The 26,917-nt window shown below is 54.2% G+C and overlaps 1 protein-coding gene across 2 annotated transcripts; it reads right to left on the bottom strand.

Moving 5' to 3' along the window:
• Positions 1-8,799: 8,799 nt before the first annotated feature.
• LOC117154896 (uncharacterized) lies at positions 8,800-26,285 on the bottom strand. 2 transcript variants are annotated; one of them, XM_033330296.2, is made up of 6 exons: positions 24,985-26,285; positions 18,966-19,218; positions 17,161-17,434; positions 16,274-16,438; positions 10,248-10,324; positions 8,800-10,166 (listed from the first exon to the last, which is right to left on the bottom strand). In XM_033330296.2, exons 1-6 carry the CDS (start codon positions 25,562-25,564, stop codon positions 9,533-9,535), a joined length of 1,983 nt encoding a protein of 660 aa, XP_033186187.1. In that variant the 5' UTR covers positions 25,565-26,285; the 3' UTR covers positions 8,800-9,532. The 2 variants fall into 2 exon arrangements, with proteins under 2 accessions (XP_033186187.1, XP_033186198.1); XM_033330307.2 differs by having other exon boundaries at positions 8,800-10,154; positions 24,985-26,283.
• Between the last annotated feature and the right edge of the window lie 632 nt (positions 26,286-26,917).

Genomic DNA, 26,917 nt, shown 5'->3' with positions numbered 1-26,917 from the left:
CCGACAAATTGTTTGGGCCGAGTCGGTTAGTCGCGCGCGCGGCACAATGGAACGCCACTTGCCAAGATCCCAGCTACGCCTCCTCCCTCGTTACATTACATTACATTACATTACGTTACATTACATTTATCTCTCATCCGTACGCTTTTATCCCTCGGTCACCCTTCGCGTCCCTCCAACCTATCCGGCGATGGGCTTTTGTCGCTATGGTAACACCGCATCTCGCCACGTGACCGTCGACGGTCGACCTTTTCCTTCTCGTTGCTTCTTTCCGTCGCCAACGCACACCCCGTCAATGCGCACAGCATCTCGTCGTTAACTATTCAGCGCGGAGCAGCTCGCGCCGCTTTTTAACTATCGCGTCGATCGCGGTAACGGCCCCGTGGAAAGCGATACGAAGCGATTGGTTTCTGATTTTCGGAAAGTCGGTCGTTGGCTCTCCGTAACGCCGCGCGGCTAGAATTCTTTCGTTCGGTTTATGACGATCCGTGTCGCGATCGCCGGGCAAAATCTGCAATTACTTTGGAAGAACGATCCGCTTCTCGCTCCCTCGACCTCCCTCTCGGTCTTCTTTTTGCGAATAACGCCGTCGGACCCTGTAATTCGCGCGGCTTTTAAATTGCCCGCGGCAGCTTTGCCGAACGTTTAGGCAGCTGCCGTGATTCGATCGGCTCGAGTCGCGCCGACACGCTTCTCGACTTTTTCTCGGTTTCGCGATCCGGTCGCGGCCACCTTCGAACCACGCTCGAACTCGATCATCCATGCTGTACACTCGATCGTCGCTGTTCCAGAGGTGAATATTCCCAGTGAGTGGCCCCCGCTTCCAGCCGCCTCAATTATACCTCGCTTAGGTATAAGGGTTATTCGCTTCGGGGACTCGAGAATCGCGACTCTCCTAGCAAGCGACACCGGCACGCTCCGCGAACGATCCTGCTCGTTAACGCTAATTTTCGCCCAGCGATTCTTCGAACGTACATTCCGAAACCAATACCCACGTTCTTTCTCGTTTCTTTTCTTCGGTAATCATTACCATTATCATCGTTGTTCTAAATGTCACGTGGCGAGATATTTAGTCTAACTTGAATCTTTCGAAACATCGCTCCAACGTTGTCGACAAATCCTTGAAATCCCTTGGATTCATCAAACCGTGCGTCTTCGGAATTCTCAAACGTACGAAACTTCAAACTTCTCTAGTTCATTGGGTAGACCGCAGTTAAAACACGCATCGGTTATTTGATCTTGGTAATGGTAACGAACAGATTCTGTGAATCTGATCGCAATTGGTATGATTAGAAGAATAGGAGAGAGACGCGAGTAGCAGGTTGGCAAGATCATCGACGATTTTGCTAAGGAAGCATAAATCGGTGATCACGGATCTAGAGTGCGGAGCATGTAGGTGGAATCTGTTCATTATGCGGCCTTGGTTGTTATGGTTCGATCTATCCATCGGTTGTCCGATCTTGAAAGAAAGAAAACTGAAAATTCCGCGTTGGATCCTTTGAAGTGGCAGTTTATGTTTACGCGGGACCGGCGACCAGATCATCGAGAAGTACTCAAGGCGTGGCCGCGAAACAGCAAAGCACAGGTATAGCGAGGCATTGGAATTTTGAAATATATCAGAGGATCTTAAGAGGGAAACCAGAACTTTGTTATCCGATACGTTAATGTTGTTAATATGCCCGGCGAAGGAGAAGGTAGAATTTTATTGCACTGCAAGATCATACACTGAACTAATTTCAGACAGAGTGCAGCTGGCTGGCTAGTGAGTAAGGAAAACGAGCTGGATTCGTACAGCGGGTAAATCTCACAGCGTGGCACATATTTAGGTATATTAAGCTACGTTCGATCAAGTGTGAGCCACTTATTCAGTCTGTCAAGGTCGGACTGAAGATCAAGAGCGCCAGAGAGGGATGAAATGGCCTTATAAATCTTAAGGTCGTCCGTAGTAGAGTAAGAATCGATTCTTACGATGTACACGGTAGTCGAACATCGCCGATGAAGATCAATAAGAGCAAGGCGGGCCAAGGTGAGATCCCTGGGGACCACCGAAGGATACACGCATTGTTCGAGATAGACTGTTTCTTCACCTGGCCCGTTGAGTTAGTCCGTTTAAATAAGAATTTAAACACCTTAGGAGAATCGTTAGCTTAGGAAATTATTCCTAATTATTGGAAGGAAAGAACGCGTGGACCGCTCGGTTCAACGAGAGGGCGAACGTAACGACGCGTAGTCTCCCGATATCTCCGACATCTCGAGCACCGAATGCTGGTGCTGGGTATGCCCTTTGACCCCGAAATTCCACGGACTCCGCTTCCTCTAACCTCTGCGAGTTTCTCCCACTGGACGCGTCGTGGATTCTCGTCTGGCGTGCATCGTGGGCGGATCTTGCCGTGGTACAAAGACCGCTCGGCATCTTTTCCGGGGATTAGTTTTCGTTGCCGTCGTCGATTCGCGCGTTCTCTCTCCCCTTCCTCGTTAACAGCGTTGGCGGTGATAATGATTCCGCAAAGTATCGTCGGTGTCATCTGGACGAGCGCTTAACGTCGCGAGCGAGCGAAGACCCGTTCGACGAAACGAGACGTTCGATCGTGATCGTGTTGCTGCTCGCTCTCGCTTTCGAACGGTCGTTTCGCGACGTAGCTATCGAGAGATTCGCCAGGAAACGCTCGGCCCATCCGTTCTTTCGTTTACCGGCCTCTTTAAGATCCTTATCCGAGGCGATAAAGTTACCGGTGGACACGCGTGGCTACACTCGTCACGAAGGGTGTATGGTTTTTACGACGACACGGCTACCGACTATTTAGATTCCGAACACTTGTAGATGGTAGCGGGATAGCGTCAGGTAGACCGATAACTCGGCTAATTATCGAAACGTTCCACCAGCCTTCTCGTCCCTGCTCTTTCCGGGACACCAACAAAATTTCGGCCACGGCATCGAGTCGACAACCTCCGCTTCCCTCCGCCCTTCCATTCGTTCCGCGTAAAACGCTTCTCTAAAATCGAACCAAGACCGCGTGTCTCGCATCAAGAGACACCGTGGTAACTCCTGGTCGTCCAAAGGGGGAATACATCGTCGATACGAAGAGCGCGAATACCACGGAGAATTTAACACGACGATGGAACGACACGGAAAGACGACACACGATCGTCGACGATCGTTCTCGCCGCTCTTCTCTTTGCTCGATTGGCGCGTCGCGCCGTGGACGCGCATCGGTGTCGCGGATGAGCGCGAACGCGACGAAGACGAGCGACGGACGGATAGCTGGACGTTCGTTGGGTAGTTTGGCGGTGAGGAAAGAGAGTTCGACGGGAAGAGGAGGAAGAGAGGAGAGTGGCGCGAGGGGGTAAGCGGGCGGATATGTCCGAGGTAATCGAGGCTAGGGGTCATCCGGGTCGCAAGAGTCACGAGTCACGAGCGAGCGGCCGCGAACAATGCCGAGAGACCCGTCTTCGTCTGCTTCTTCTCTCTTTCTTCGTCCGCTTTCCTTTACTACCCTCCTTCCGCTCTATCTCGTTCCTGTCTCTCCCTCTTCGTCTGCTTCGCCATCTTCTTCTTCTTCTTCTTTTCTTCCTCTTCTTGTTCATCTTGTTCGTCTTCCACTTGTTCGTCATGTCGATACGAGTTTTCTCGCTCGCCGATCTCCGCTTCGATTCTCATTCTTCGATTCGATTCCACCTTCCGAAGGTGGAACAAACCACGCGTCGCCTCCGTGCTTATTAGATTCGATCCGAGCAACAGATTAACATTGAAACGAACGTTATTTATGACACGGTATCGTTGCCGAGCGGTCTAGCGATGATGACCCGCGATACTCGTTTCGCTAGCGAGACTCATCCCGAGCACGGGCTCTCCTCTTCCTTTCTTCTTTTCGGGATTCTTTTCGGGAATGGAACTCGTACCGAGAGGAAAGGCGCTTGGGAGACGACGCGCACACGGTGCACAAGGTGCACACCGTTGCGACGTTGATCGCCGCTGGATACGGTCGGAAAACGATCAGGTGGTCGAAGGAGACGAGGACGCAGCTAGCGGAGTAAGATAATCGAACGGACCGAGAGGAAGAGATACGGAGAGAGGTCTCCCACGCCACGAACCTCGACGGGGCAATCGAAGACGAATTAACGTTGCGTGATGCGCGTTGATTTGGCTCGATAGCGAAACAACGGACACGATTACGTACATCCGATCGACGATGCGGGGAGGTGCGCGCACGGAGGTTACCGCTGAACCTCGAGGCTCGGCTGCGTGTCCTCGCGACGCGATGTGCCGCGCACGAAACGCCACGGAAACGCCAGGGAAACGCCACGGTGCTCGAGCAGCCTCTGCGTTTAACCGGCGTGTCGATCGTGCCAATTTACTCTTCGCTCCGACGTGCTTTCTCTCCCGTGAACCCGTTCTGGGGGTTTTACTCGCCAACGAGAGGAAAGGAATCCGAGTCGAGAGTCGAAACGCGGACAGAGGTGTTGTTCGCTGGAAGAGGGAATCGCCGTGGAGCTACCCGTGATTGGGCCTCTCTGTAGCATCGTCGTCGTCGTCGTCGTTGGCATCGAGCATTCCGCTCCAACTACAACGGTCAATTAAGTACGTACGAGCGTCGAGTCGAGAATAAACGTAGGGTGAAAATCGCTCGAAACGCAAAAAAGAAAACTTGGCTTTTTCGCGTGCGGAGAGATACGCGCGAGCGAGCAAACTCAGCGGCGAGTTCGAGAGTTCGACACCGAAGATCGTCCGAGAGCGAGGAGAGTCCGTGTCGAGCGACGCTCGTGGGCCCGTGAATTATCGGGTTCCTGTTAGTTGCGTGCCGAGTCTCGCACACCTCGGGCGAACGGCTCGTCTCCTCGCGACAAGACAATTGCCGCGCTTCCTGATATAGTTTGCCGCCTTTCCAACTGTAACGAGCGGAAATTCTCGAACCGCGCCGCTCTTTCCTCCTCACGAAAGCCTTCGCTTTCTCGTTCTCGTTCTCGTTCGCGCTCGATCGTTTTATCGGCGAATCGCGGCTGTTCGCGCGACTCGCTTGTAACGGATTTGGCAGCGCGATGCCGAGCGAAAATCGCCGCCGGGGATAAACGCTTTAATTTAATTAAGTTTTTTCGGATTTACGGCCGGATAATTACGGGGCAGCGCGTCCTCGTTCGTGCACGGTTCGCCTCTTGTCGAGACGCTTTACAACGCACCGAGCAAATAAATTAACCCCGAATACGGGAGTGGAGCTGGTCGAACGAGGGACCAGCCAAACGCGGGAATAATATTTCGATTTGAGAGAAATAACCGAGGTCTAATCTGTTATTCCCCCTCCGAGCGTGACGCAGCTCCCCTCGCGCGTTTACCAACGATACGTGACAGCTTATTTCCCAAAAGAAATGCCACGGTGCTCCCCTCTGTAGCGCGTTCGCTGCCTACCCGCTAATAAAGTTACGTTCGACTTCATTTGCCTGTTACCTTGCCACTCGCTCGAATTAGACGGGAAAACGGAGAAACGAAGAACTCGCCCTGTTAGCGTGGCGCATTTTCTTGGCGCGTGTGGGCCAGCATATCGCGGCTGGAAGGGCAGAGGGTGGACGAAGATTCGGAGAATACGTATCTCGGCCGCATCGACGCGCGAGACAACTCGACTCCGTTTTGCTTCGCTCGCTCGCTTTCTAGCCAAGCTACAATAGGATCGATATCCCGCTGGGGGATAAACCCCGTAATCCCCTGGCATCTGTAGACCACCTGCAGTCGAGCGTTTCGTCACGGACTCGTCGTCGTGCATTTTCCTCGGTGACACCCAAATCGAAGTCGATTCCAAATATTTAGACAAGCCTAACCGCGAACGATGCCTATTGTCGTCGATCGATTCGATTGACTTTGACGTTTGCCTTTTTCAAAAATCCTTCGCAATTCTCTGATGTGTCGTGCACCGAAAGACCAGTTCGATCGCGATCGATCACGACTAAAGTCAAGAGGTCTTTCTGTTGTGCGTAAACCGGTCGTTGAAAAGTCGAAGAAAAACATCAGCCCGGCTCGACCGACTACCGGACCTTTTCTGACGACAGGGATGAAATCGCGATGAATCGCAACGTGTCGCAGGAATTTCGTCGGCCGACCCAACTTCTCGTAGCCGGGTTCGATCCGCAAGGCGGGGACGGGAAACGAAGAATCTCGTTAGATCGGACTTAAGCGACATTCGAGCTAGGGGCCTGGAGAAGGGCCGTCTGCTGGAGAGTGGTGTGCCACCCAACCAAGAACCACGGGACAAAAGAAAACCGAATGCTCGAAGGGCGAAATACGAGCCGGCGCTGCTTCCTCTCTCTCTCTTTGTCCCTTTCTCGCCTTCCTCGCGGTTCGCGCGTTCCTCTCGGACAGAGGCAGCTCTATTCGCTCGCTCGTTCGTTCGTTCGCGTGCACGACCTACCGCGCGACGCTCGCCAATCTCGCCAACGGATATAAGCATGTAGCTCGATCGTTGAAAGATTGAGAGCGGATCTTGACATCGAATCGAAGAGAACGCGCAGAAGATTGAATTTCGACGGGAGCACCGGGGTAATTTTGCCGCGATCGGAGGAGAACGTGCAGCGGGGACTTTGCTATCGGGGATGGCGAATACACCCCAGGCCCTGTATCCCCGGCACGGTCGTTGGCAGCGCATTGGCAAATTAATTCGATGAATTAATAGGCGCTTCGGCGAGCGCGCAGCGCAGCACGCCGGCAACGAGCGGCCAATTCGGAGGCACGGGCTGCCCGAGCCAGCTACCGCACTGTTCCGGAGCCACCCACGCGAAACGATGCCCTGTGGTTCGCACCTACGTGCAACCGCGCGTACCTACGCCACCGCCGCTTTTCGAGAGCCAATCGATACCGGTGCCATCCTCGCCACCGCCATTTTATTTCGCGGCAAGCCCTTTTTTACCCCTACTGCCGCCGCCACCGCCGCCGCCGACACCACCGCCAAACCTCGACCGCGGCAATTTTTAGACGGAAACGGAATCTAACGATCGCTTCGACCATCGCCCTCCGACTCTCTCCCTCCATTTCCCTTCGCGATCCCACTTTTTCCCAACGATAACTGCGTTTCGTCCAACGCGGAACGACGGATTCGTTCAGAAACACGTCTCTCTTCCGACATCCGCCGTTGAGTGAAAGAGACGGGACGTGCAGCGTTCAGAGTCGTGGAAAAAGCGCGAGGAAAAGCTGAAAGGCGAAGAAAAGGAGAGGGTGAGAAGGAGGAGACGAAGGTGGAGAAGGACGGTCCGCGGCAGGCAGCGTAATCTAAACGAGCGATCGGGATCCGATCGAGATCTGATAATCGAGTTGTTGGCACCTGTGGCAGCGGACATAATTAATGTCGGCTAGGTGCTACCGGCTGCCCCTCTCCCCGTCCTAGTCCCGCTCGTTAATTCCCGGCGGGACATTACCGAGCAAATTAGGCGAGCCAAGTCTCCTTCTCTCGCTCGTTTCTCCGACGCGCGCGCTTTTGCCTTTTCTTCGTTGCCTCGTTGTCTTCGTTAGACACGCACACTGGTACGCGTTTTTCGCCGGCTTTCGGTCCCGAAACACGCGGAATGAAGTGGCCAAGAATCGGTCAGGAAGTGGGCGTTCCACCGCGTCGACTTGCGAGAGCCAGTAGAAAAGGAAGAAGAAGAAGGACAAAAACGAGAGCAAAAAACAAGAATGAGAACGAGTAAAGTGAAAAGAGAAAAATACGCTATACGGTTATCATCGTCTACGTTGCTCTTTCTCTTTTACAGATTTTCCCTCTTCCTCTCTCTCTCTCTCTCTCTTTCTCGATTCTGTCCTCTTTCGCCTCGCTTTCCTCGTTTCCACGAGAATAATCGACGATTCGATGCGTTCGCTGATCTCGAACGTTCGTCTCGAACCGTACGAGCAGACTGTTGTTAAAAGCGTGCGCGACTTGCGTTAAGGAATGAAGAGTAAAAGGAAAAAGGGCGAGTTCGAGATACGATACGGTCGAAGGATACGATAGGATAGGAAAAACTCGGCGAAGAAGGTTCGGCGGTGTTTCTTGTCCCGGACAAGCAAAGTCGTCTCTCTCTCTATGGCTGGGGAAGAGGGTGAGCGTCCGAGCAGAGCCGTTAATGTTTTGTGTATTCAAATAAAGAGCGTCGATGCGCGCATTCGCACGCAACCGGCCTCGACCTGTGTCGGCCAGAGTCGAGCCGACTCGTTCAACGGTTAATGGCTTTATAATGCCTTCGTTTCGCATTAAAACGCCACAACGGTGCTCGCCTCCGATTCGCGGCGATATGTATGCCGCCTCCTCTTGCCAGAAAGATTTCTCGCCCGGACGCCTTTCTTTTCCGCACCTCCCGAACAGGCAGATCGACCGACGATAATCTCTCGTGCTAGTCGAGTCGTTTTCTTCGGCGATCCCGTGGATTCAAATTTCCAAGGCGCGTCGTCGAGAGGTTCGAGGGACAAATCCGGCGCTTTGTCCGGCCATCCTACGATCCCCGGTACTCGGTTAACCGAGGGAATTGAAATCGCCTATCCTGCGGAATCCGTCGGATTCCCTCTCGATGTCCGCGCGTGCCGTCAGTATCCCGACGATCTGGCGACCGTCTCTCGACGAACCAGGAAACCAGCTTCGTTCGAGGAAAAATTCCGTTTTCACCGGAAGGGAGGAGTTGAACGGTACGACTCGTGTGTCATTACCGAGGCGACGGATCGATACTTCGGTAGACGCGGTGCTGCGTGGCAATTCGTCGTTGCCACGCTTTGGAGCGAAGAAACCGGGTCCGGATGGAGATAGGAGCGGAACGAATAAGTAGCTGCTGGTTGGTAGTTGGTAGTTGTTGCTGTAGGCTTGGTACAAGAGTTTATTAGGGTTTATTTACAAGGGAACAGCTTGCACAGCGATATTTTATGCATCTTCACAACACAAGCATCAACGATATAACGCTCTATGCTAACGCTAATCGCCGATACCGGCGACAATGAATCGTCGCTTAAGCTATTTTGCGTGGAAAAGACGCAGAGCGCGTTCTCTTCGGACACGAACGCGCAACGTTCCGCTCTGCGTTTCTCCACGTCGAGTACGGAGTTGGAACATAAATAACGATAACGATAACGATAAGTCGTGATACGAAATATACAACTTATGTTACACGAACGAAGTCGATATTACCTAGGTCTCGTGAATTCGTACGTATATATGTATAGCTATATACAGTAAAGGTCGTCATACGATTGATCGCTTAAGAATGCACGTACGTGCGGCCAGGGGATCCAACAACGACCGTACCGTATATACAGTGCTTCGTCTTCGTCTTCGTTTTCATCTACGTCTTCGTCTTCTTCTTCTTCCTCTTCTTTTTCTTCCGCTTCTTCCCGTTACGTTGCTCCGATCGAAAACGCGAATTCTGCGACGACGTGGTTGTTGCCAGTGACGATTCCCGGTGAGGATCAGACACACGGAAAGAACGACGAGAAGCGTGGCAGCGGGTCTCGTGCGGGGAGAAGTCGAGTGGTCCCGAGGTCGTGGAAGAGTGCGCGCGCGCGCGCGATACGGCGGCGCCGAGGGGAGGACGTCGACTACGACGGCGACATATCCTGGGCGTCTCTTCCGAGACTGTCTGTCGGAGAAGGTGTCGCTCTTCGCGAGGGCGAGGGAGAGAGCGATGGCCCGACCGGGGTGGAGGATTTGGGGGCGGTGGCCACGTGGTACGGAGAGAAACGATGGTGCGCCAGAGCCAAGGCCGATGGGTAGAGAGGCCGAGGTGCCGCTGGCCCCGTGCTCGGACTCTGCGTGCTGGACCCTGCCAACTGCTGCTGTTGTTGTTGTTGCTGCTGCTGTTGCTGGTGATGCGCGGCCGCGAACAGCGTCGGCCCGATCGACGAAGCCCACCACAGATGGCCGAGCTGTTGCTGCTGTTGTTGCTGCTGGTGTTGCTGCTGCTGTTGCTGCTGATGGCTGGTGCCGGCGGACGAGGCGCCGGGGTAGACGAGAGCCGCGGGCCCGACCAGCTGAGCGTACGGGCTGACCGCGACCGCCGCCGCGGCCCGAAGCAGCATCTGCGACCGCGCCGCCCACAGCGCCTTCTCCTCCAGGCTGAGGTTACCCACCGCTCCGGCCTGAAGTTGATCCATCTCGAACGGAAGCCGATGGGGAAACCTCAGCGATTGCTGCTCGGCCAGCATCGACTCCATCGTCTCCCTGAAAGGGAAGCTGCTCGATTACGCGCGTATTCGCTCTCGCGGCGATTAGAGTTCGTCGCGCAGCGTCCGTAAACACGTTCCTAAGATTTACCTCTCGAAATCGGTCAGACGAGACGAGTCCCGAAACCCCTTAGCGAACGGATTGCTGTCGATCTTGAGCTTCGTGATCTGAAACAGAAAAGTCAATCTTGGTCGTCGATTTTCGTCAGCCGCCGTCCATTTCCCCATCCCGTTACCTACGACGACTTTTCTCCAGTCGGAAGTTACGTCATCGTCGGCCGCCAACGACGCGTATCGGAAAACGGTCGACCGTTTCGAAACGGTTCGTTCCATCGATCGAGAATCAACGGCTCGTAAAATTAGAAGAAGCCGGGAAAAACGACGCGGCATTGCATTCCAGATAGTAAAAGGGACAGAACCGGGGAACGAAGGATCACGGTGATAGCGAGAACGAGGCGCGGTCATTCGAGTTCGCGATCTTTCGAAATTCGCTGGAGAAAGTTGGCAGCTAGAAATCTACCCCAACTGGTCTTCGCGAGGGCAGCGTTCGGCCGTTTCGCGTTACCGCCGCCATTCGGCCACCCACGATGCGGACGGAGCAGGTGGCATCGGTCAAAGTCGAATTAGCTCGGGGTGACGAGATTCTTCCCGTCTCACGCTTCCGTAAACCCTCGACGGACGAAAGATTCCTCTTCCCCGCACCTCTGTCGTATCCGAATACCGAAACTATCGGTCGCATTCGAAAAAGGAAAACGGTATGATTTCGCGGTGCGGTCGACTTGCTTTCTCGCTTTCGACGAAAAAAACCGTCCTTCGACTCGTCCTCGTTCGTTTCTCTCCGAAAATCCCCCGGAAGGGAAGGTCGAGATGGAAAGGTTGGAAGAGAGAGAGAGAGAGTGAGGGAGAGGCGGGATGTAAGAGAGAGAGCAAGCATCCGCGCGTGTTTGTGAGCGACAGAGAGAGAGAGAGAGAGAGATAGAGAGGGAAAGAGAGAGAGAGGGAGAGAGAGGGTCGGAAGCTAGAGTCGGTGTCGAGTGGGTGGTCCAATTACCCTACGGTTTCGCGCTCAGGAGCAGCACGTGCAGCCTGGTAATAAGACTCTTTCGTTCAAAGCCGAGGCTAAGCCGCGCTAAGCCCGGAGCTGCCTCGGTTTTAGTTACGATTCCGCTGACATCATTAGCCAAACATCTGGCCCACCTCCGCCGTCAGCGTCGTCCTCGTCGTCTAGCTACTTACTTGGATCGCGCGCGTCGTTCCGCTTCGGTCTCCGCGCGGCGTCGTTCTCTGTCGGCTGTGTTCGTTTTACGATCAGCCGGGCAGCTATAGTTCACTCGCCTCGCGACCATACGCCTATCTTTGAAATCGACCAGCGCGGCCGCTACTTTGCGCGAACCGTTCGCTTTGATATCGTGCAGCTCCTTTTGCCGGATTCGAACCGGTGACGGACTGGACTCGCCGCCACGCGTCTATCGCGTCGGCGGTCTCGCGACGAGCACCGATTAATTTAGCAACTCGACGCGCACGCGGCTACGCCTTCTCCTTTCAGGCAAATCGAGAGGCGCGCGCCGCGCGGCCACCGCTTTTCGCCTGCGTCCGTCTATCGACACCGACACCGAACGCCAGTTTCCAAGGAATGCGAGGCCACGACGATCTCGATCTTTACTCGGATGAAAAACGAAATTCGCTGGTCGATCGTACGCGCGGCTATCCCGGCAAACGATGATCAAGTTATACGATTTCACTGACACGATCCGACCAAACGGTTGGACCACTTCCCAGACCGATTTACAGCGTCCACGGTGAACGCGCGGCGAGTGCTACGCCATGATATATTTCCTCGCTCTCTCGATGCCAAACCATCGTCGGAACGTATAAATCGTAGCAGCCAGCGGTGCACCCTCCTGCCAGATATTTTACTCTATATCGGCCGGGATAGCGGGAATCGCGAAAAAAATACAGGAGATTTTTGTCGTCGCCGGTATCGGTCGATGCGCGAGCGAAGGTCGTTGCCCTCTGGTTTCGTCGGATCGCCGTGCGATTCTGCAGGACCGACTCGCGAATTCGCCGCTGCCAACGACCAACGACAGGCCGACGCGATCGACGATGCACGGAACAAAGTCCACGGCGATCCGTCACGCGATACTCGCGAGCGTAAACCTCGTACTCGGCTGGGCTAAAGAAGGAAAGAAAGGGGCGCGGTTTTCAGGACACGAAGTACATAATTTTCAACGAAAGCTGAACAAAGGCGCGGTTCGATCGTAGTCGGTAGCACGAGGACCGATCGAACAACGTTTGTTCATCGAACGACAGGTAGCCAATTACGTCCAGCTGCGAAGCGCCGATGAAAATTGAGAGAGAATTTGCGAACGCGGTGAGCGGGCTTGCGTTTCTCTCTGTTGGGACCGATCGGTTCTTCGCACTCGGGGGAGTTTCGACCGTTTCCATTCACGAACCGCTAGTCGCGAAAGAAAGCGATTCGACCTGCTAACGCCAGCACCGATCGATCGTCCAACCATATGAATTTTTTCGCGTTTCGACCGAAGAGAAAGAGAGAGAGAAAGAGAGAGGAGAAAGAGAGACGTAGAGGAGTAGTCCCTCGCTACATGGTCCGATTCTGCTTCGGTCGCTCCCTCCACAGAAGCTCCGCAAAATGAAGCCGTAGGTAATTGAAAGGGATGCTTTCGCACCCGGTCCGCTACTAATAATAGATTTAATAGAGACGCGCTCATCGAAGAAGGGGTCCCGCGCTCGCTCGGCTTGGAAGCTCGGCGCGCACCACGGCCGCTATTTAGTGCCGGTTGCGCGCTGTCATGCTCCCTAAACTTACTCTTTCTTTCGCTCTCTCTCTTTTTCTCTTTCTTTCTGTTCCTGGCGTTCTCTGTCTTCTTCACAGAGCGGCGTCTCGTGGAGAATTCGCGTTGTCGCGAACAAACTTCGCGAACGAAGCGAAATGTTCGTGGTTTGGCGTTCGACGCGCGCACGACGAAATCGAAGCGTGGCCGTGTGTGTCCCGGTGGCCGTAAGTAAGTACACGCGTGTGTGCCAACCGACCAGCCGCCAACGCGTACAGCCGCCGTGTGTGGTTTCCAGAGGGGCCTCCTCCTCTTCCTCTCTGCCGCCTCTGTCTCATTTGAACGCGATTATTTATGTTTTCTTTCGTTCGTGCATGCCGACGCCGACGCCTGCAGCCACTAAAACCATCGACTGCTTCTTCTTCTTCTTCCTCTTCTTCCTCTTCTTCCTCCTCCTCCTTCTTCTCTTTCTTTTCTTTCATCTCCTCTTCATCTCCTTCGCTGTTTCCTCCTCGTCTCCACCTTCTTCTGCTTCTGCTTTTGCACCCGCTCTACCTTGTTCCGCGACGCGCTCGGCCCCGTCTTCTTTTTACGTTAGCGCGTCCTTACTTCTCGCTTCGTTCCCTTTCCTCCTTCGTTCCGTTTCTCTCCGCTTCTTCGCTTTTTTCACGGTTTTTCTCGGAATTCACGAAACGTGAAACGACTTAGCAGGCAGTTGCCCCTCGTTTCAGCGTCGAGCAGCTAATTAGCCAAAGTATAGAGGCACAAGGTATAAAAAGATAGCGACGCGCGATTTATTACCACGAGAATTTTCCACTGCGATGATCGCGATCACGATTACTCCGCAATTATTACGAGGTACAGCGTTGAAACTGCGTTTATCTTAAAACACCTTCCGGCGATACGTCGTCGTTTTTCTCGATTATCTTTACAAACTCCGAAATCGTTAAACGAAACACGACGAATACGTTTAACTCGCGTCTCTCTTCGAGTCCTATTCTCCGTTAGAGTTTCTTACGCTCCCAACGAACGTTATCTCTCGGGCCAACGTCGTTATCTTCGTCCTAACATCGAACGAAATCGGAGAACCGCAACCGATTCGAGCCGATAATTCGAATGGTGGCCTAGCAGAGAAACCGCCGAATAGTGCGTGGAACGTGGCAGCCTGCCCGTAGCTATACGGTAGTAAGTATTTACATACTTATGTATCTACGCATCTATTCCAGAAGCGTAAACGTCGACTTTGGATAACGACGGCCCGTCCACGACGACCACCACGAGCGGGACGATTAGGAGCGGAACAGAACATGGGTCGGGGAGAGCGGGGCGGCCGAGTCCCGAGCGAAAGAGAAGAGGCAGCGAACGAGAGAAGGCGAGGAGACATCAGCTGGCGATAAGGAGCCGGCAGAACGGATGGAGAGGAATACCAACGGCGAGCGTGGCCAGAGGGAAGAAGAACGGCAGTTAGGTTATGAATTATGACGCGTGCGAGCGAGAAAGACGAATCGAGTCGGTGTTAGAGGTCGTTACGAGAAAGAGTCGGCTTGGAAAGACAAGAGGAAGACAAAAACCGTCCGCAACGATACGTAGTTCGTACACGGGAAGTGGCTGGCAGGGAAAAAAAAGTTGGTCCCTGCTAAACGAGCCTACCCCTCGACGATGACGAGCACGAGAAGAGCAACGGAGCCAGCGAACAAGACGAAAGACAACACCGAGAGCACGATAACGACGACCGACCGACCGACCGATGGGAGAGCCGCGAACCGCGACGAATCAATTTCGAGACAGCGCGGCGCGACGGCCGGCTAAACGAGCCAATGTCTCTACGCCACGGAAATCCTCTTGTCCTCGCTCCACCGCTTCGCTTTTTTTCTCGTGACACGCGATCGGAAGTATCGAGCGACGATCGCGACCGCGAATCTCCGCCTTCGCTTCTGCCTTCGTCGTTGCGGCTGAGGCGGTGAAGAGCGCGGTCGAACACGGTGATAACGAGCAGAAGCGAGGACAAAGGACGCCGGAGATAGGAAAAAGAGAGTTACGAAGAAGAGCGTGCGAGGCCGGGGAGAACAGTGGGAACGGACGTTGGAAATTGGACGTAGGAGGGGGAAGGGGACGGAAGGAAAGGAAAGGAAAGGAAAGGAAAGGGAAGGAGAGCCGGGTCGAGGTAATTGCCGGGGCATCTCTTCGCACCTCATCATCGTCATCAACGGCTCCGACGTTCTCGTGGTTGTCGCGGACGACGAGGGTGGGTCGTCCAACGCGGACCACCCGTTAGCGCTTTGAAGCCGCTCGATTGCCTCGCTTTCCTTCTTCTCTCTCTTCGTCGGAACGACCGCAGCTCTCGCGGATCTTGTACTTTTCTCCTTTATTAGAGGCAAACTACGCGGAGATGCTCGAATCTAAGGAATCGCAGAACGTACGGTCTGCGACTTTGCTCCGTCTTTCGTCTGGCGCGTTGTTCGAAAGCCGCTTCAGCAACTACGACGACGATAACGACAACGACGATTCTGGTTAGTTTGGAAGGAACAAAAACAGGCGGAGGATTCCGATCGCGTTGTTCGAAGAGAAATGGAAGAGGAGAGAATAGACGTCGCGCGTCTCTCGTGGCTCGAAAATCGGATCTCGCGTCGTGCCGCGGGCATCGCGACGCCCGTGGAATGCGAACGACCGCGAGTCAGACCACACACCAGGCGGTCGCTGCTAAACGACTATCGTAAAATACGATTGCGCTGTCGCCCTTCTCGCGCTCCGAACCAAGGAATCCGTAGTTGGACGCGCGCAAGAAGAATCGTCGCGAGGTTAAATGTACGACCGGTCTCCGGCTAAGTCGTCGCGTTCCAACGCGAGCGTCCGCTAACAATTCAAAGCGGAAAACCACCGCCTGGAGTCACTGCAACGTCCCGCGCTCACCGTTAATTTAAATGTCGCGCAGGCAAGTCGAAAATTCGCGATGGCGACCGAATCCGCTGACTGCGAGAAGAAAATGTGGCAGCCCGGGGGTAGGACAATTTGTACGTTTCAATCGGTAGAGAGGAAACGATTATCCGAAGCGAAGGGCCGAGCGACGAGCAGGCGAGAGAGAAAGAGAGCGAGAGAGAGAGAGAGAGCACCGTTCCTGAGGGCACGTGGAAGACGCGCGATGCGTCACGGCGCGGCAGGGCAGATCTCGACCGACGCGTCGAGAATCGCGTGAGAAAAAAGCGAAAAGGGCCAAGGAGAGAAAGCAAGGATAAAAGAGGGAAAAAAGGAGGAGAAAAGGAACTGGGGAAGGAAGGTGGAACGAATAAAAGCGTGTAACGGTAGCGAGAAACAAAGCGAGACTTACGAGTTGATTCTGATAGGCGGTGACAGCGGTGAATATCGCCTCTGGGAATATGAAGGTCTTGTGAGGTTCCTTTTCGAGGTCTGTTATCGGCTTGGAGGTACCCGACTCCGGTCGCTTCACCAGGTGAATCCTCGGTTGATATTTGTGCATCGAGTTCAACACCAGCTGGAAATCGTTACGAGTCGGTCAGAAGATTCGCAGCGCGTGGTATCTTTATCGACGCGTTTGAAAATAAACGATCGTACCGCGTTTAAATCGAACGAGAGTCTGTTACCACTACCATCGCGTAATCTTCGCGAACGTTGCGTCTCACCCCCCTCGACTGGCATCGATTCGACCGTATTCGGTGCACCGATTCGTCGCGTTTCTCGACTTCGGCCCGGTCCGTCCCGTTCTTCGTCCCTCGACCTTCTTCGATTCGTCTATCGCCTCGGGAAACGATAGATGGACGATACGAGAGGATCTCGACGGGAGAAAAAGCGTATGAATTAGGAGCACTTTGCTGGTCTCGAACGTTCCCCGCTTACCATTCAAAAGAATCACTTTGCCTTCGTCCGGCACCGTGTAACATCCTGAATACAAAATGAGTACCGTGAAGAACCGTAGCCACGATCGGGGTTCCTATTTACGTCAGTCATCCGATGAATTAAGGAGTCCGCTGCTGGCTGCCGCTGCCGCTGTCGTTGTCAGAGAGAAATCGAATACCAGGCCACGATACTGCCACGAGAACCCACCGACCGAAGCGACGCGTTGGATGCGTTCTCGTTCTCCCGCGAATCGGACGAAACGAACCGAAACGAATCGAAACAAATCGAAACGAGTCGCAAACGAAAACAAATACTGATCGATCGAACTAGGAGCTCGATGTTTGCCGCAAAGCTACTCACGTGGCCGTGCCTATCCATGTCGTTGTTGGTAAGCTTCACTTTTTCGAACGAGACGACTTGCTTTCGAAGCTGCTCGCCCGTAAAAGGTGAGTCCGGGTGCACGTAGAGACGAGCGGGCGCCGGAGGATCGGCCTTCCCAGCTACCAGCCAAGAGCTCCTGTGATACGCGTATCGATACCTCTTGTTATCCACAGGAACGATGTCCATCAGAACCGCGTATCGACTATCCGCCTTCAATCCGTTGAACGACACTCTGCACGTTGGAAACATTCTCCTGCGAAATAAACGATAGCTGAGCAAGAGACAGAAAGAGAGAGAGAGAGGATTATCGGTGGTCGAAAACCGTCCACGCCGATTTCAGGGTTAACGCGCCAACACCGAAGCGGACACCGAGGTGGTGGCAGGTTCGCTGGGTACCAGAAGAACCAGCAGGCAGAGGGGGCGGAGGGTCAGAATCGAGGGGGCAGAGGATGAAGCCTGGCGTGAATGTTTTGCCTCGGAGGCCAAACATTAATACCGTGTCGGGCCCCCCGCTGCTCGACCACTAAAACGCGGGGACACCCGCCGATCTTATCTACGTCTTCTCCTCGGTCCTTGTCGACTCGGTATGCATTCATCCCGCCAGCGCCACGAGCGTGAGTAATGCTTTTATTTATCAACCCGTCCTTTGTTAATGAATTGAACTCGCCTCGCGAGAGAAGCTAGCCTCTTCGATTCCACCTTCTGCCTACCCCCTGTACACGACCTCCTCACCCACGATCGAACCTCTAACCCCCGACTTCCTCTCATCCCGGGACGTCGCTTTTCCTTCCCAGACCCGCTCCCACGCCCTCCACCCTGTTTCTCGCGTCGATCGAAACCACGGCGACGATTCTTTCGTCGACGGGTCGCCGTCGTCGTTAAAACTTCTCGAAAAGCTTGGCAAATTTCCTCCTTCGGAAACGTTCACGCCCACTTGGCGAACGCAACACCCGAGCTGCTGCTTGGAAACGCCGGTGCCGCGCTTCGAAGACAGGGGTCTAAGGACACGGTCGTGCGAGAAGGGAGAATTTTCTGGCCGAGAGGAACGAAGGGGAAGGTCTCTCGAGTTTTGTCCTTTAAGTCTCTGCAAATAACGGGATACGAGGGAGAGAGGGTAAAGACCGGGATACGACGTAGGAGGCGGAGGCGGAGGCGGAGGCGGAAGCGGTGGCAAAGGCGGAGGAGGCAAAGGCGGAGGCAGAGGCGGAGGCAGAGACAGAGACGGAGACAGAGACAGAGGAGCGGTGGCGAAGGCGGTGGAGGGTGGCGTGGTAGAAAGTCGACCGGGTGAGGGACGATAAGTTGACGCGGGTGGAGGGTGCGACGAGCAACATCGCGGCGCAGATCTAATTACCAACGCGCGAGTAAACGCGCAGTAGGGTAGTGGAACCCCTTTGGGAGTCAGCGAACAACGAGAAGGAGCGGGAGCAGCAACAGCAGCAGCACGGATGTTGCCGTCGTGGCGGGCAATTAGGCGCGCGTCCGCCGCGTCGCGTCGCTCTCGTCCTTTCTCCGGTATTCGCCTCCCTTCCCATCGTCCTCTTCTTCTCGTCGTCTCTCGATAACGTCGTCTCGACGTTTGCCGACTGTTCGATCGCGTTCTTCGTCCAATTTTACTCGCCCGCCAGTTCGTCACGTACCGTAGATCGGCGATAATCGTAATCGAGGGAGACCGTTTAATCAAGTCCGCTTACACGCTGCGCGCCCGACATCGTCTTTACGCGAATATTTGAATTGCTTTTCCGTTCGCCCTCTCCAGAGACGCAAATAGGGGGGAACCTTACCTGCCAGTTTTCGTGATGATCATCTCGGTGCCTAGTTCGTTGAATTTATCCCATAAGTCTTTCGTCTCGAGGTGACACACCACGTGCCTAAGCTCTTCGCAGTTGGACCGTTCCTGAAGAAGAGGATTCACGGGTGAAGCTGCTTTGCCGCTGGTGCTTCCGGCGTCGTCCGTCTCTGGATCGTCTTCCGCGACGATCGCCTCCTGAATCGGTGGAGCGCCGCGGACCACTCCAGAAACGCTCGGTTCCCTTTCTGAAAAGCACGCGAGGGATAATGAAGTTGTAGGTTTAATGGTTGCCACTTGGTCGAAAGAGAGGATGAAATTACCGCGACAACCGGAAAGGGAAAACCGATCGAATCGTTTATCGATGAAAGAAACGCATGTATCGAGATACCGCGCACGGGTCGAGCTAATAAAAAGGCGTTAGCCACGACGACGGATAATTGATTAATCGGTTGCATCGTGGCTATCGGCAACAGGCATATAGAAACCTCGACTCGGATGCGGATAATCTCGCGCCTCCCCCTCCGTGTACATCGAAAGGTTCCCAGCTGCAGCATGGGTCACGAACAACCACGAACACGTTTTGCGGCTAAAGCAGGCACCGCGAAAGAAAATTGCCGTTATCCCAAGTAGTAATTCGTAGCTAATGTCTTGTGACGCGATGCGACGAGGTGGGGTAAGGCGCGGAGTGATGCGAACCGCCACGAGGCATCCACCGTCTGTTGTTGCGAGAACCGTGTTCCGCGACACAATGACACTCATTCTCTCGATAATTAGTAGTCGTCTCGATCGTCGGTTTCGCAGTTGCGTAAACGCAATCACGCGACCCACTCGATCGGTCGACCGAATTCTCGAGCCGCGCGTCGCAACCAACCAACGCATCGACGAACCAGCCGACCATCTGTACCGCGAATAACCCGAAAGCGACAGCAGATCGCAATCTACCGCGCGCGCGTTCCTATAATTAATCGATAGTTTGCGATTTTCAAGGATCGTTCGTTCCGTGTTTTGCACGACACCGATAGGCTCTAGACCGGCGTAATCGAACGCGCGCGGTTCGTTCTCCCACTTTTTCTCTCTTCGTCTCTTCGTCTCCCTCGGCATTCGTTAGAGCGTCTTCCCGGCCGAGACAATAACGACGCCGCGGTAGCGGCTGCTAAAGGATAATTATCCACTTACGACGGAGGTTACTTTAGTTTAACGTTATTATCCCGACCAATGCCGACCAAGTGGCAGCGGTTCGTGAAATTACAATCTTTCCGGCCAAGGTAAAACGGCGACGAACGCTCTTGTTTGCCCTCGCGCACAGATACCTCTCTCTCGCATCGGTTTTCAATTTGTCTCTTGCCGATTGCAATTTCGGAAATTGGATAGCGTGCCATCGCCTAAAACGGCGCGCGTAAACGCGTTCGATCCCGAGGGGTCGTTCGATCGCAAACTGCTCGTTACGGCCAAGCTGCAGGACGTCCGAAATTCGTTAGGTCGCGGCCGGGCGATGAAATTCTCGCGCGAGTTTTTTCAACGATAGCCGCCATCGAACGCGACTCTTGCGCCATTTCCTCCGTCTTTGGAACAACCGTGCAGAGTTAGGGACGCTCGCTCGTCCAAGAGCTTTCGAGAGGCAAGAAACGCGCGGTAAAATAGAAGAAACCCCCCGCGGACGAGGGTTCGCGAGATCCGTTCCGAGCGATCCGTGATGGAACGAGAGAAACGCGTTCGCGAGTTCCACTCGCAGTGTTTCATTCGTTCGGCCGTTTTTTCCAATCGATCGAGCGACGACCGAACGCAAATCAAATCGGGTTTCACCGACTAACAAACAATTCCTCTCGATCGGCCGAACGATTAACTTCCGACACTCGATAAATTCGAGTTATCGCGAATAAATTAACAATAAACACTATCCGCTCTGCCAACTATTTTCGCAGCAGATTTTCTACGTCGATAACTTTACAACCGTGTATTTCACTTAACGCGGCACGCTTAAAAATTACTTTCGCTCGTTAAACTGATTCTCCTCGCTCTCAAGGGAGAGAAAAACCAATCGTTGCGTCTCTTGCCCCTCTCTCTCTCCCTCTCAGTCTATTTTCTTTTTACCCTCTCTCCCGTTTATGCTTGCACGGTTTTTGCAAATCAACGAGTTTCTTTATCGTAGCATCGCGAAGGAACGAGCGACCGAGCTTGACGCGACAAAAATCAGCGACATTTCCGGCGTGGCAGGGATCGGGAGGGTCACGGGAGTCGCAGGGAAAGCCGGTGATTTTCCACCGTGGTCGCGACACCGACGTTCCGACATTCCCAGGCTAAAGTCGGAGCGGCACTCGAGTTGCACGCAGGGCAAAAAGACGCGACACGAGGGCACGAGGGCAGCGACGGTGGCGGAAGTGGCGTAGGCGGTAGCGAAGGTGTCGTCGCGCGAAACGCGAATAACTGTTTAAACGGGAATTTTCGCGAGGCCGTAGCGGCTAATTGGCCGGTCAGAGAAGGTTGGCGCGATGTGTGGTCTGTCATCCGCGTATTTTTATTCGACACGGCGAACGGCGGTGTTAAACGACTGACGAAACGGATGACGAGTCGCCAGAACGGTTCGTGGCTGCGCGTCTGCCGACTGAGCACGAGTTTCGTTCGAGTTTACGAGCGACCTCGTCAAGTGAGTTACGGTTGCGAGTGCACGGCGCACCAGTGCCGCCGGATCAAAGACGCAAAGGAGGACAGATTGAAACGCGTCCCACTGCTAATGTCCTCCCACGAGATCTACGAGAACTTCAGCTCTTCCCGCCTTCTTCTTCGTTCGCGCGTCACGCGCTTCTCGTCTCGCTTTCCACCACGTCGTTTCAGGCTCGGTCCAGACGTTCTACCGTACGACACCGTTGCGGTGGCGTTGGTAGAACAGAGAAACCAGGTATTTGTTTCAAAGTCGTCTATTTCGCGAGAGAAGGATACGTACACGCGTATCTCCTTGTCCTTTCGACTCGTTGCCGCTGCAGCGATTTGCCGCAAACCGCTGGCTCGCATCGAGCCTTAAACTTGCCTCGCGACTCGCGACCCAGACACTTCTCTTTCCATATTTCTACGTTACGCCACGATTTTCTTCGCGGATCGCCGATTTCGTATTCCGCCGGCTATTTTTAATCGATCGCACCGCTCGATTCGATCAAGGTGCGGAGTCTCGAAATCGATCGCGCTGTCTTTCTTTGTCCTTCGTTACGAAAGCTCTCGCGATCAACGTGACGCGATTGCCTAACAAACAAGCAAGTTCGCGTATCGACAACGATAATCGACGGGTTTTCTCTCTTATCGGTCGTTCGGTTGTGGCGAATCCACGAAATCTACAAATTGCTCTCTGATCTTCTCGATTATCAAAAACGCAATAGGAGATATCATCGAAAAGCGAGCTATCGCGACAGCGTTCGATTCTCGGCGTTTCTTCAAAAACTCGCGTATCTCGGTTTTCTCGAGTGTAGCCAGCCTGTTACGCGCTATCTGATCGAGAGAGAGAGAGAGAGAGAGAGAAAAGAAAAGAGAAAGAGAGAGAGAGAGAGAGACTCAGGGCAATCGATCAATCTGTCGACAGGTAATTAAAAGAAGCATTTTGTTTGTTCGCGAAACATAAATTAATCCGGTTGTAACGAAGTACGTGCTCTTTGGATCATGTCCGACGGAATTCCCACGCGACCTTCTATCCTTCGAAACTCTCGTTTCTATCGCAACGCGAAGCAATTTCGTCACCCGGCAGACAAGTTTTCTCCTCGTATTTTGCAAACAACGTGGTTCACACACGCGGACTCGTCTCGAGACAGCGCCAGCGGAACACCGAAACGATTCGGCAAGATCGACACTGCGTCACCGACAGCCTGTCAGTTAACGTGGTCGCTAAACAACTCGAATCAACGACGCGACGTTGATCGAAACGAAAATCACCGTAATTTCTGCGTGCTTTCTAGCTTTGCCTCTGACTACAACTACGCACAACTATCAAAAGGTTTTAGTCGAGCAACGACGTGCGATGCAATATTCCGGCTGAACGAACCGTATCGCCTCGTTTCGCCGACCGTATCGTCCGTTCGTTTCAAACGGACCGCACGTTTGCGAACCGATCGTCGATAGATTACAGGGTAGATCGACACGCAGAGACACGGTATACATCTTGAATCGTTAACGTGTGCTATAAAATGCGGCGCGAGCATTTCCCCGGTATCGTCTCCAACATCGTATTCGTTGTAAATTATCGTAATTGACATCTTCTGCGTTTGTCCGACTAAAAATCATCCGCGTAGCGGTGAAACGCGATAATCGTTCTCCCTTATCGATATCGCTTATCACTTATCATCTATCGTAGCAAGAAATCTCGCTTGTCGCAAACTTGGGACACAAAGAGCTCCGACTCTTGGAAAGATGAAAGAAAAAGAAAAAAAAAAGAACACGGGAAAATAGAGTGCGATATCGTAACTACCGGCGCAACGGAAGCCCTGACGATTGCCCGAACGGTAAAACGATTCAAGTGGGCGTCCACCAAATTGCAGATGGTTCGACGCGTATAAAACGTCTATCGGCCGCGTGATTTTCGCTCCGAGGTTCGACGTTTACGCGTCACAGACGACGAGTCGTCTGGACTCCATCTGGAAATCGATCGTTGACTTTCGTTGTCCGATGCGTTTGGTCGTGAAGCGACAACAAAATCCGGACGATCGTCACGGGTGGAGGCTGGCGTTCGCCGAGCGAGGGCTACGGGGGTCCAAGTAAGCGTTCAAGCAGACATGCAAGCTCGTTGCTTCGAGCGAGTCACCGATTACTTTTTTACGGATGACGTTCGCATCGAGTCGTGTACGTCGGCGACAACGGTGTATCGTTCGCCGCTCGATAAGTGTCGTTCGTCTCGTTACTTTGCAAAACGAAACGCTTTCAAACGGTTGAACGAAATTCGTACGCGAACGGACATGCAGGAACACGCTACCTCGGAAACGCGAATCTCCGAGAGGCATAATTCGTCGCCGGTTAACGAGTCACGAGGTTCCCGAGTTTTGGATTAGCGATTTATTCGAACTAGGTGGCTGGCGAACATGAAAGGAGAAGGAGGGGAAGGAGGAGGAGGAAGAGGAGGAGAGTATTCGCGCGTGTCCAACACACGTGCACGCACACGAGAGTTTGGTCGATTCATCGCACCGTTTACCCAAGTTTATTTGGGAACGACGGTCCGTTTCCGTGGGTGAATTGCACCGTGGCCAACCGTAAATTTCGACCGCGTAGAATCTTCGTGGGCGATTATTCGCCGCGGGCGTCCAAGATACGCGATGATGAAACCAAACACCGTCGAGTCTCGTTCGGACGTCTGGCTGAGCAAAGCAGCCACGATCGTTTCCAGAATTCCGATGAGACACCTCACCTGGCTGCGCGAAACGGCCGTTTCTCGCCTGGCGAATTAACGCGCGCCCGGGCACAAACCCGGCTACATGCCGGTTCATTCACAATCTTCGCCGCTAAATAATTCATTAACCACGCACCAGCGCTCCGTCGTTCTCTACTTTTCTTCTTTTTTTCCTATCTCCCCGCTTTCCCTCCTTCCTTCCCTCTTACTTTGCCACTCTCTGCCTCTCTGCCACGACAGGTAACCTTTCAAAAATAACGCCCTTCGCGATTAAGACAAACGCTACTCGTCTCGACGGCGATCGTAATCGTAGTCATGGTCACCAACGTGGTCGTCGTTCTAGCTCGAGTTCGTCGCAGGTTGCTCGAAGAAACCGGCAACAACCAATCGGCCACGAATAACCGATAACCGATAGCCGATAACCAACGATCGATAGGATCGTTCTTTCGTCGGTCGCCTTTTTTGCTGGCCGAGAAAAACGACGGAGAACCGTGGTTTCATTATTAACGTACATACGTACATGGAACGCGAAGAAAAACGATTTCATTGCCCGAACCAAAGCTTAGAAAAAACTGCGGTGAGTGGCTCGACCCGATAACGAGACAGCTACGATCGGATTTCTACGTCGAGAATGAGGAAGGAAAGAGCTCACCGTGTTGATGCAATTTCCCTCCGCCGACGGCCTGTTGCTGCAACTGCCGATTATGATGAGGTTGTTGCAGCTGAGGCTGAGTTTGTTGCTGAACCGATTGCTGTTGCTGCTGCTGCTGCTGCAATGGCGAGGTCTGCGATTGCTGTTGCGTCTGTTGCTGCTGCTGTTGTTGCTGCTGCTGCTGCTGCCTAGAATCTCGGGCCATGATGGCCGCGATGCTAAAGTCGGTGGCGCATTGGCGATTCGAGTTGCAGTTGTTGTTGAGATTGTTCAAGAGGCTGCTGTTCGGCGAAGGGCTGGAACTCTCGTCGCCGTCGTCGCGCGTGCAGCCGGGTGACAAACCGGTGGAAACCGCGGAGGCGGCGGCACCCTCGGTCTGCATTTTTCTTCCAAGAAACAGATGTCGAGATTCCTCGTCGTCCTCCTCGCTGCCGGCACCGCAGCCGCCTCCTCCTCCTCCGCCTCCGCCTCCACCGCCGCAGCCGCCACCGCCACTGCCACCGCCACCTCCACCACCGAACGAAGACAGCGTCAATCCGTTTCTCTTCCTGCCGCTGAGACCTCGCGACTCCAGCAACATCACCTCACGCTCTGCGTCTCGAACCTCGCTCGTCTGTCAACTATTATCGAGAGAAGATCGGTCTTTGGTTCGCTCCGGAAACAGTCGTTACCTGCCCGCCGATCCACCCAACAGAAATTTTCCACATTCTCCCGGGCGGCGATGCGACGATCGCGTCGCCTCGCCTGCGTCCCAGCGATCGAACGTTCGAATCTTTCGATCGAGCGCCAACAATCGACGATCGTTTTTGACGGAGAGAAACCGCGCCTCGCGAGGGTCGTCGACTCGCGCGACTCGGTGCTCGCGGACCGGGGTTAAGTCGATCGTCGAAGTGCGCGACGAGGCGCGCGCATCGCCACGGTCACCAGGATGCGTCGAGTCTCCGGGTGTGAAAAACGGCGGGCAAACTGTTCCGACACACTTTTCGCGGAACGACAACAACAACAACGACGACGACCACGACGACCACGACAACGACGACGACGACAGCGACGATAACGACGACGACCACGACACTGGCCCCAACAGGCGAGGAAGAGAGAGGTCGAGGGCGATTTTAGTTTGGATTTCGATTCGAGTAGAACGTGTCGCACGATATCGACGACTTGTATCGAGTCTCGGAGCGTGGAGAACGCGGTCGAGTCGAGCGGAGAGCGCGGACAGAACGAGAAACGAGAGAGCGACCGGTTGCCCGACAGACTGACCCGCGCCACCGGCGGCCGGCTTCTCGTTTCGGCCCCCACCCCCGGCGCTTCGCGGCTCGCTCGAGCTCGATCGTCCGCGACGCGCGCGGCGAGACACGGGGTAGCGGGAGAGAACGCGCGCCACTCGACTCTCTCAGGGTGTGAGACGACGATGGGGCGGCCTGTTCAACAGGGAGAAAAGGCGACCCTAGCTCGGTAGGCGGTTCCCTCGAGCGAAGCTCCGCCCGAGCGATCAGCACCCGGCTCCGCCCGTAGTCTCTCTCCTCCTAGGAATTCGCCGAGAGGTTTGCGACCACCTTATTAACGCTTCCGTCCTTCTTCTTCGTGTCGAGGTGGACGCGCGCGCGCGCGATCGCCAACCGGCAGCCAGCTGTCTTTCCACGCGCGTACACCCGCGAACCGCGTTTTCTCTTCTTCTCGCGCGCTCTCTCCGCTCCTCCGCTACCCCTTTCGACGCTTTCCCTTCCTTTCCCTTGGTTCCCGCGTCGTTGAAACGTTACCGATCGCGTTACCAGCCTCCTCGTGGCGGCGATCGTCACGAGTATAGTATCACGCCGGTGATGCCAACGGTGATCGTGATGGTCCTCTGGTAGAGTCGTTTGTAGCGGTGATAGTAGGATCCTATGTAGCTACGACGATGGAGGCAGCAGCGACGTCGGTGGCGGTGGCT

This window comes from Bombus vancouverensis, chromosome 14 (genome assembly GCF_051014615.1).
Source record: "Bombus vancouverensis nearcticus chromosome 14, iyBomVanc1_principal, whole genome shotgun sequence".
Lineage (NCBI taxonomy): Eukaryota > Metazoa > Arthropoda > Insecta > Hymenoptera > Apidae > Bombus > Bombus vancouverensis.
Note: the sequence above shows the minus strand (reverse complement) of the source record. Positions and strands in the feature narration are given on the sequence as shown.

Coding starts and splice junctions, on each gene's coding strand:
- LOC117154896 (XM_033330296.2), bottom strand. CDS start 25,564: ATGTTGCTGGAGTCGCGAGGTCTCAGCGGCAGGAAGAGAAACGGATTG. Junction 19,219..24,984: donor AGGGAAATTGCATCAACACG/GTGAGCTCTTTC, acceptor CGTGCTTTTCAG/AAAGGGAACCGAGCGTTTCT. Junction 17,435..18,965: donor ATCATCACGAAAACTGGCAG/GTAAGGTTCCCC, acceptor TTTATTTCGCAG/GAGAATGTTTCCAACGTGCA.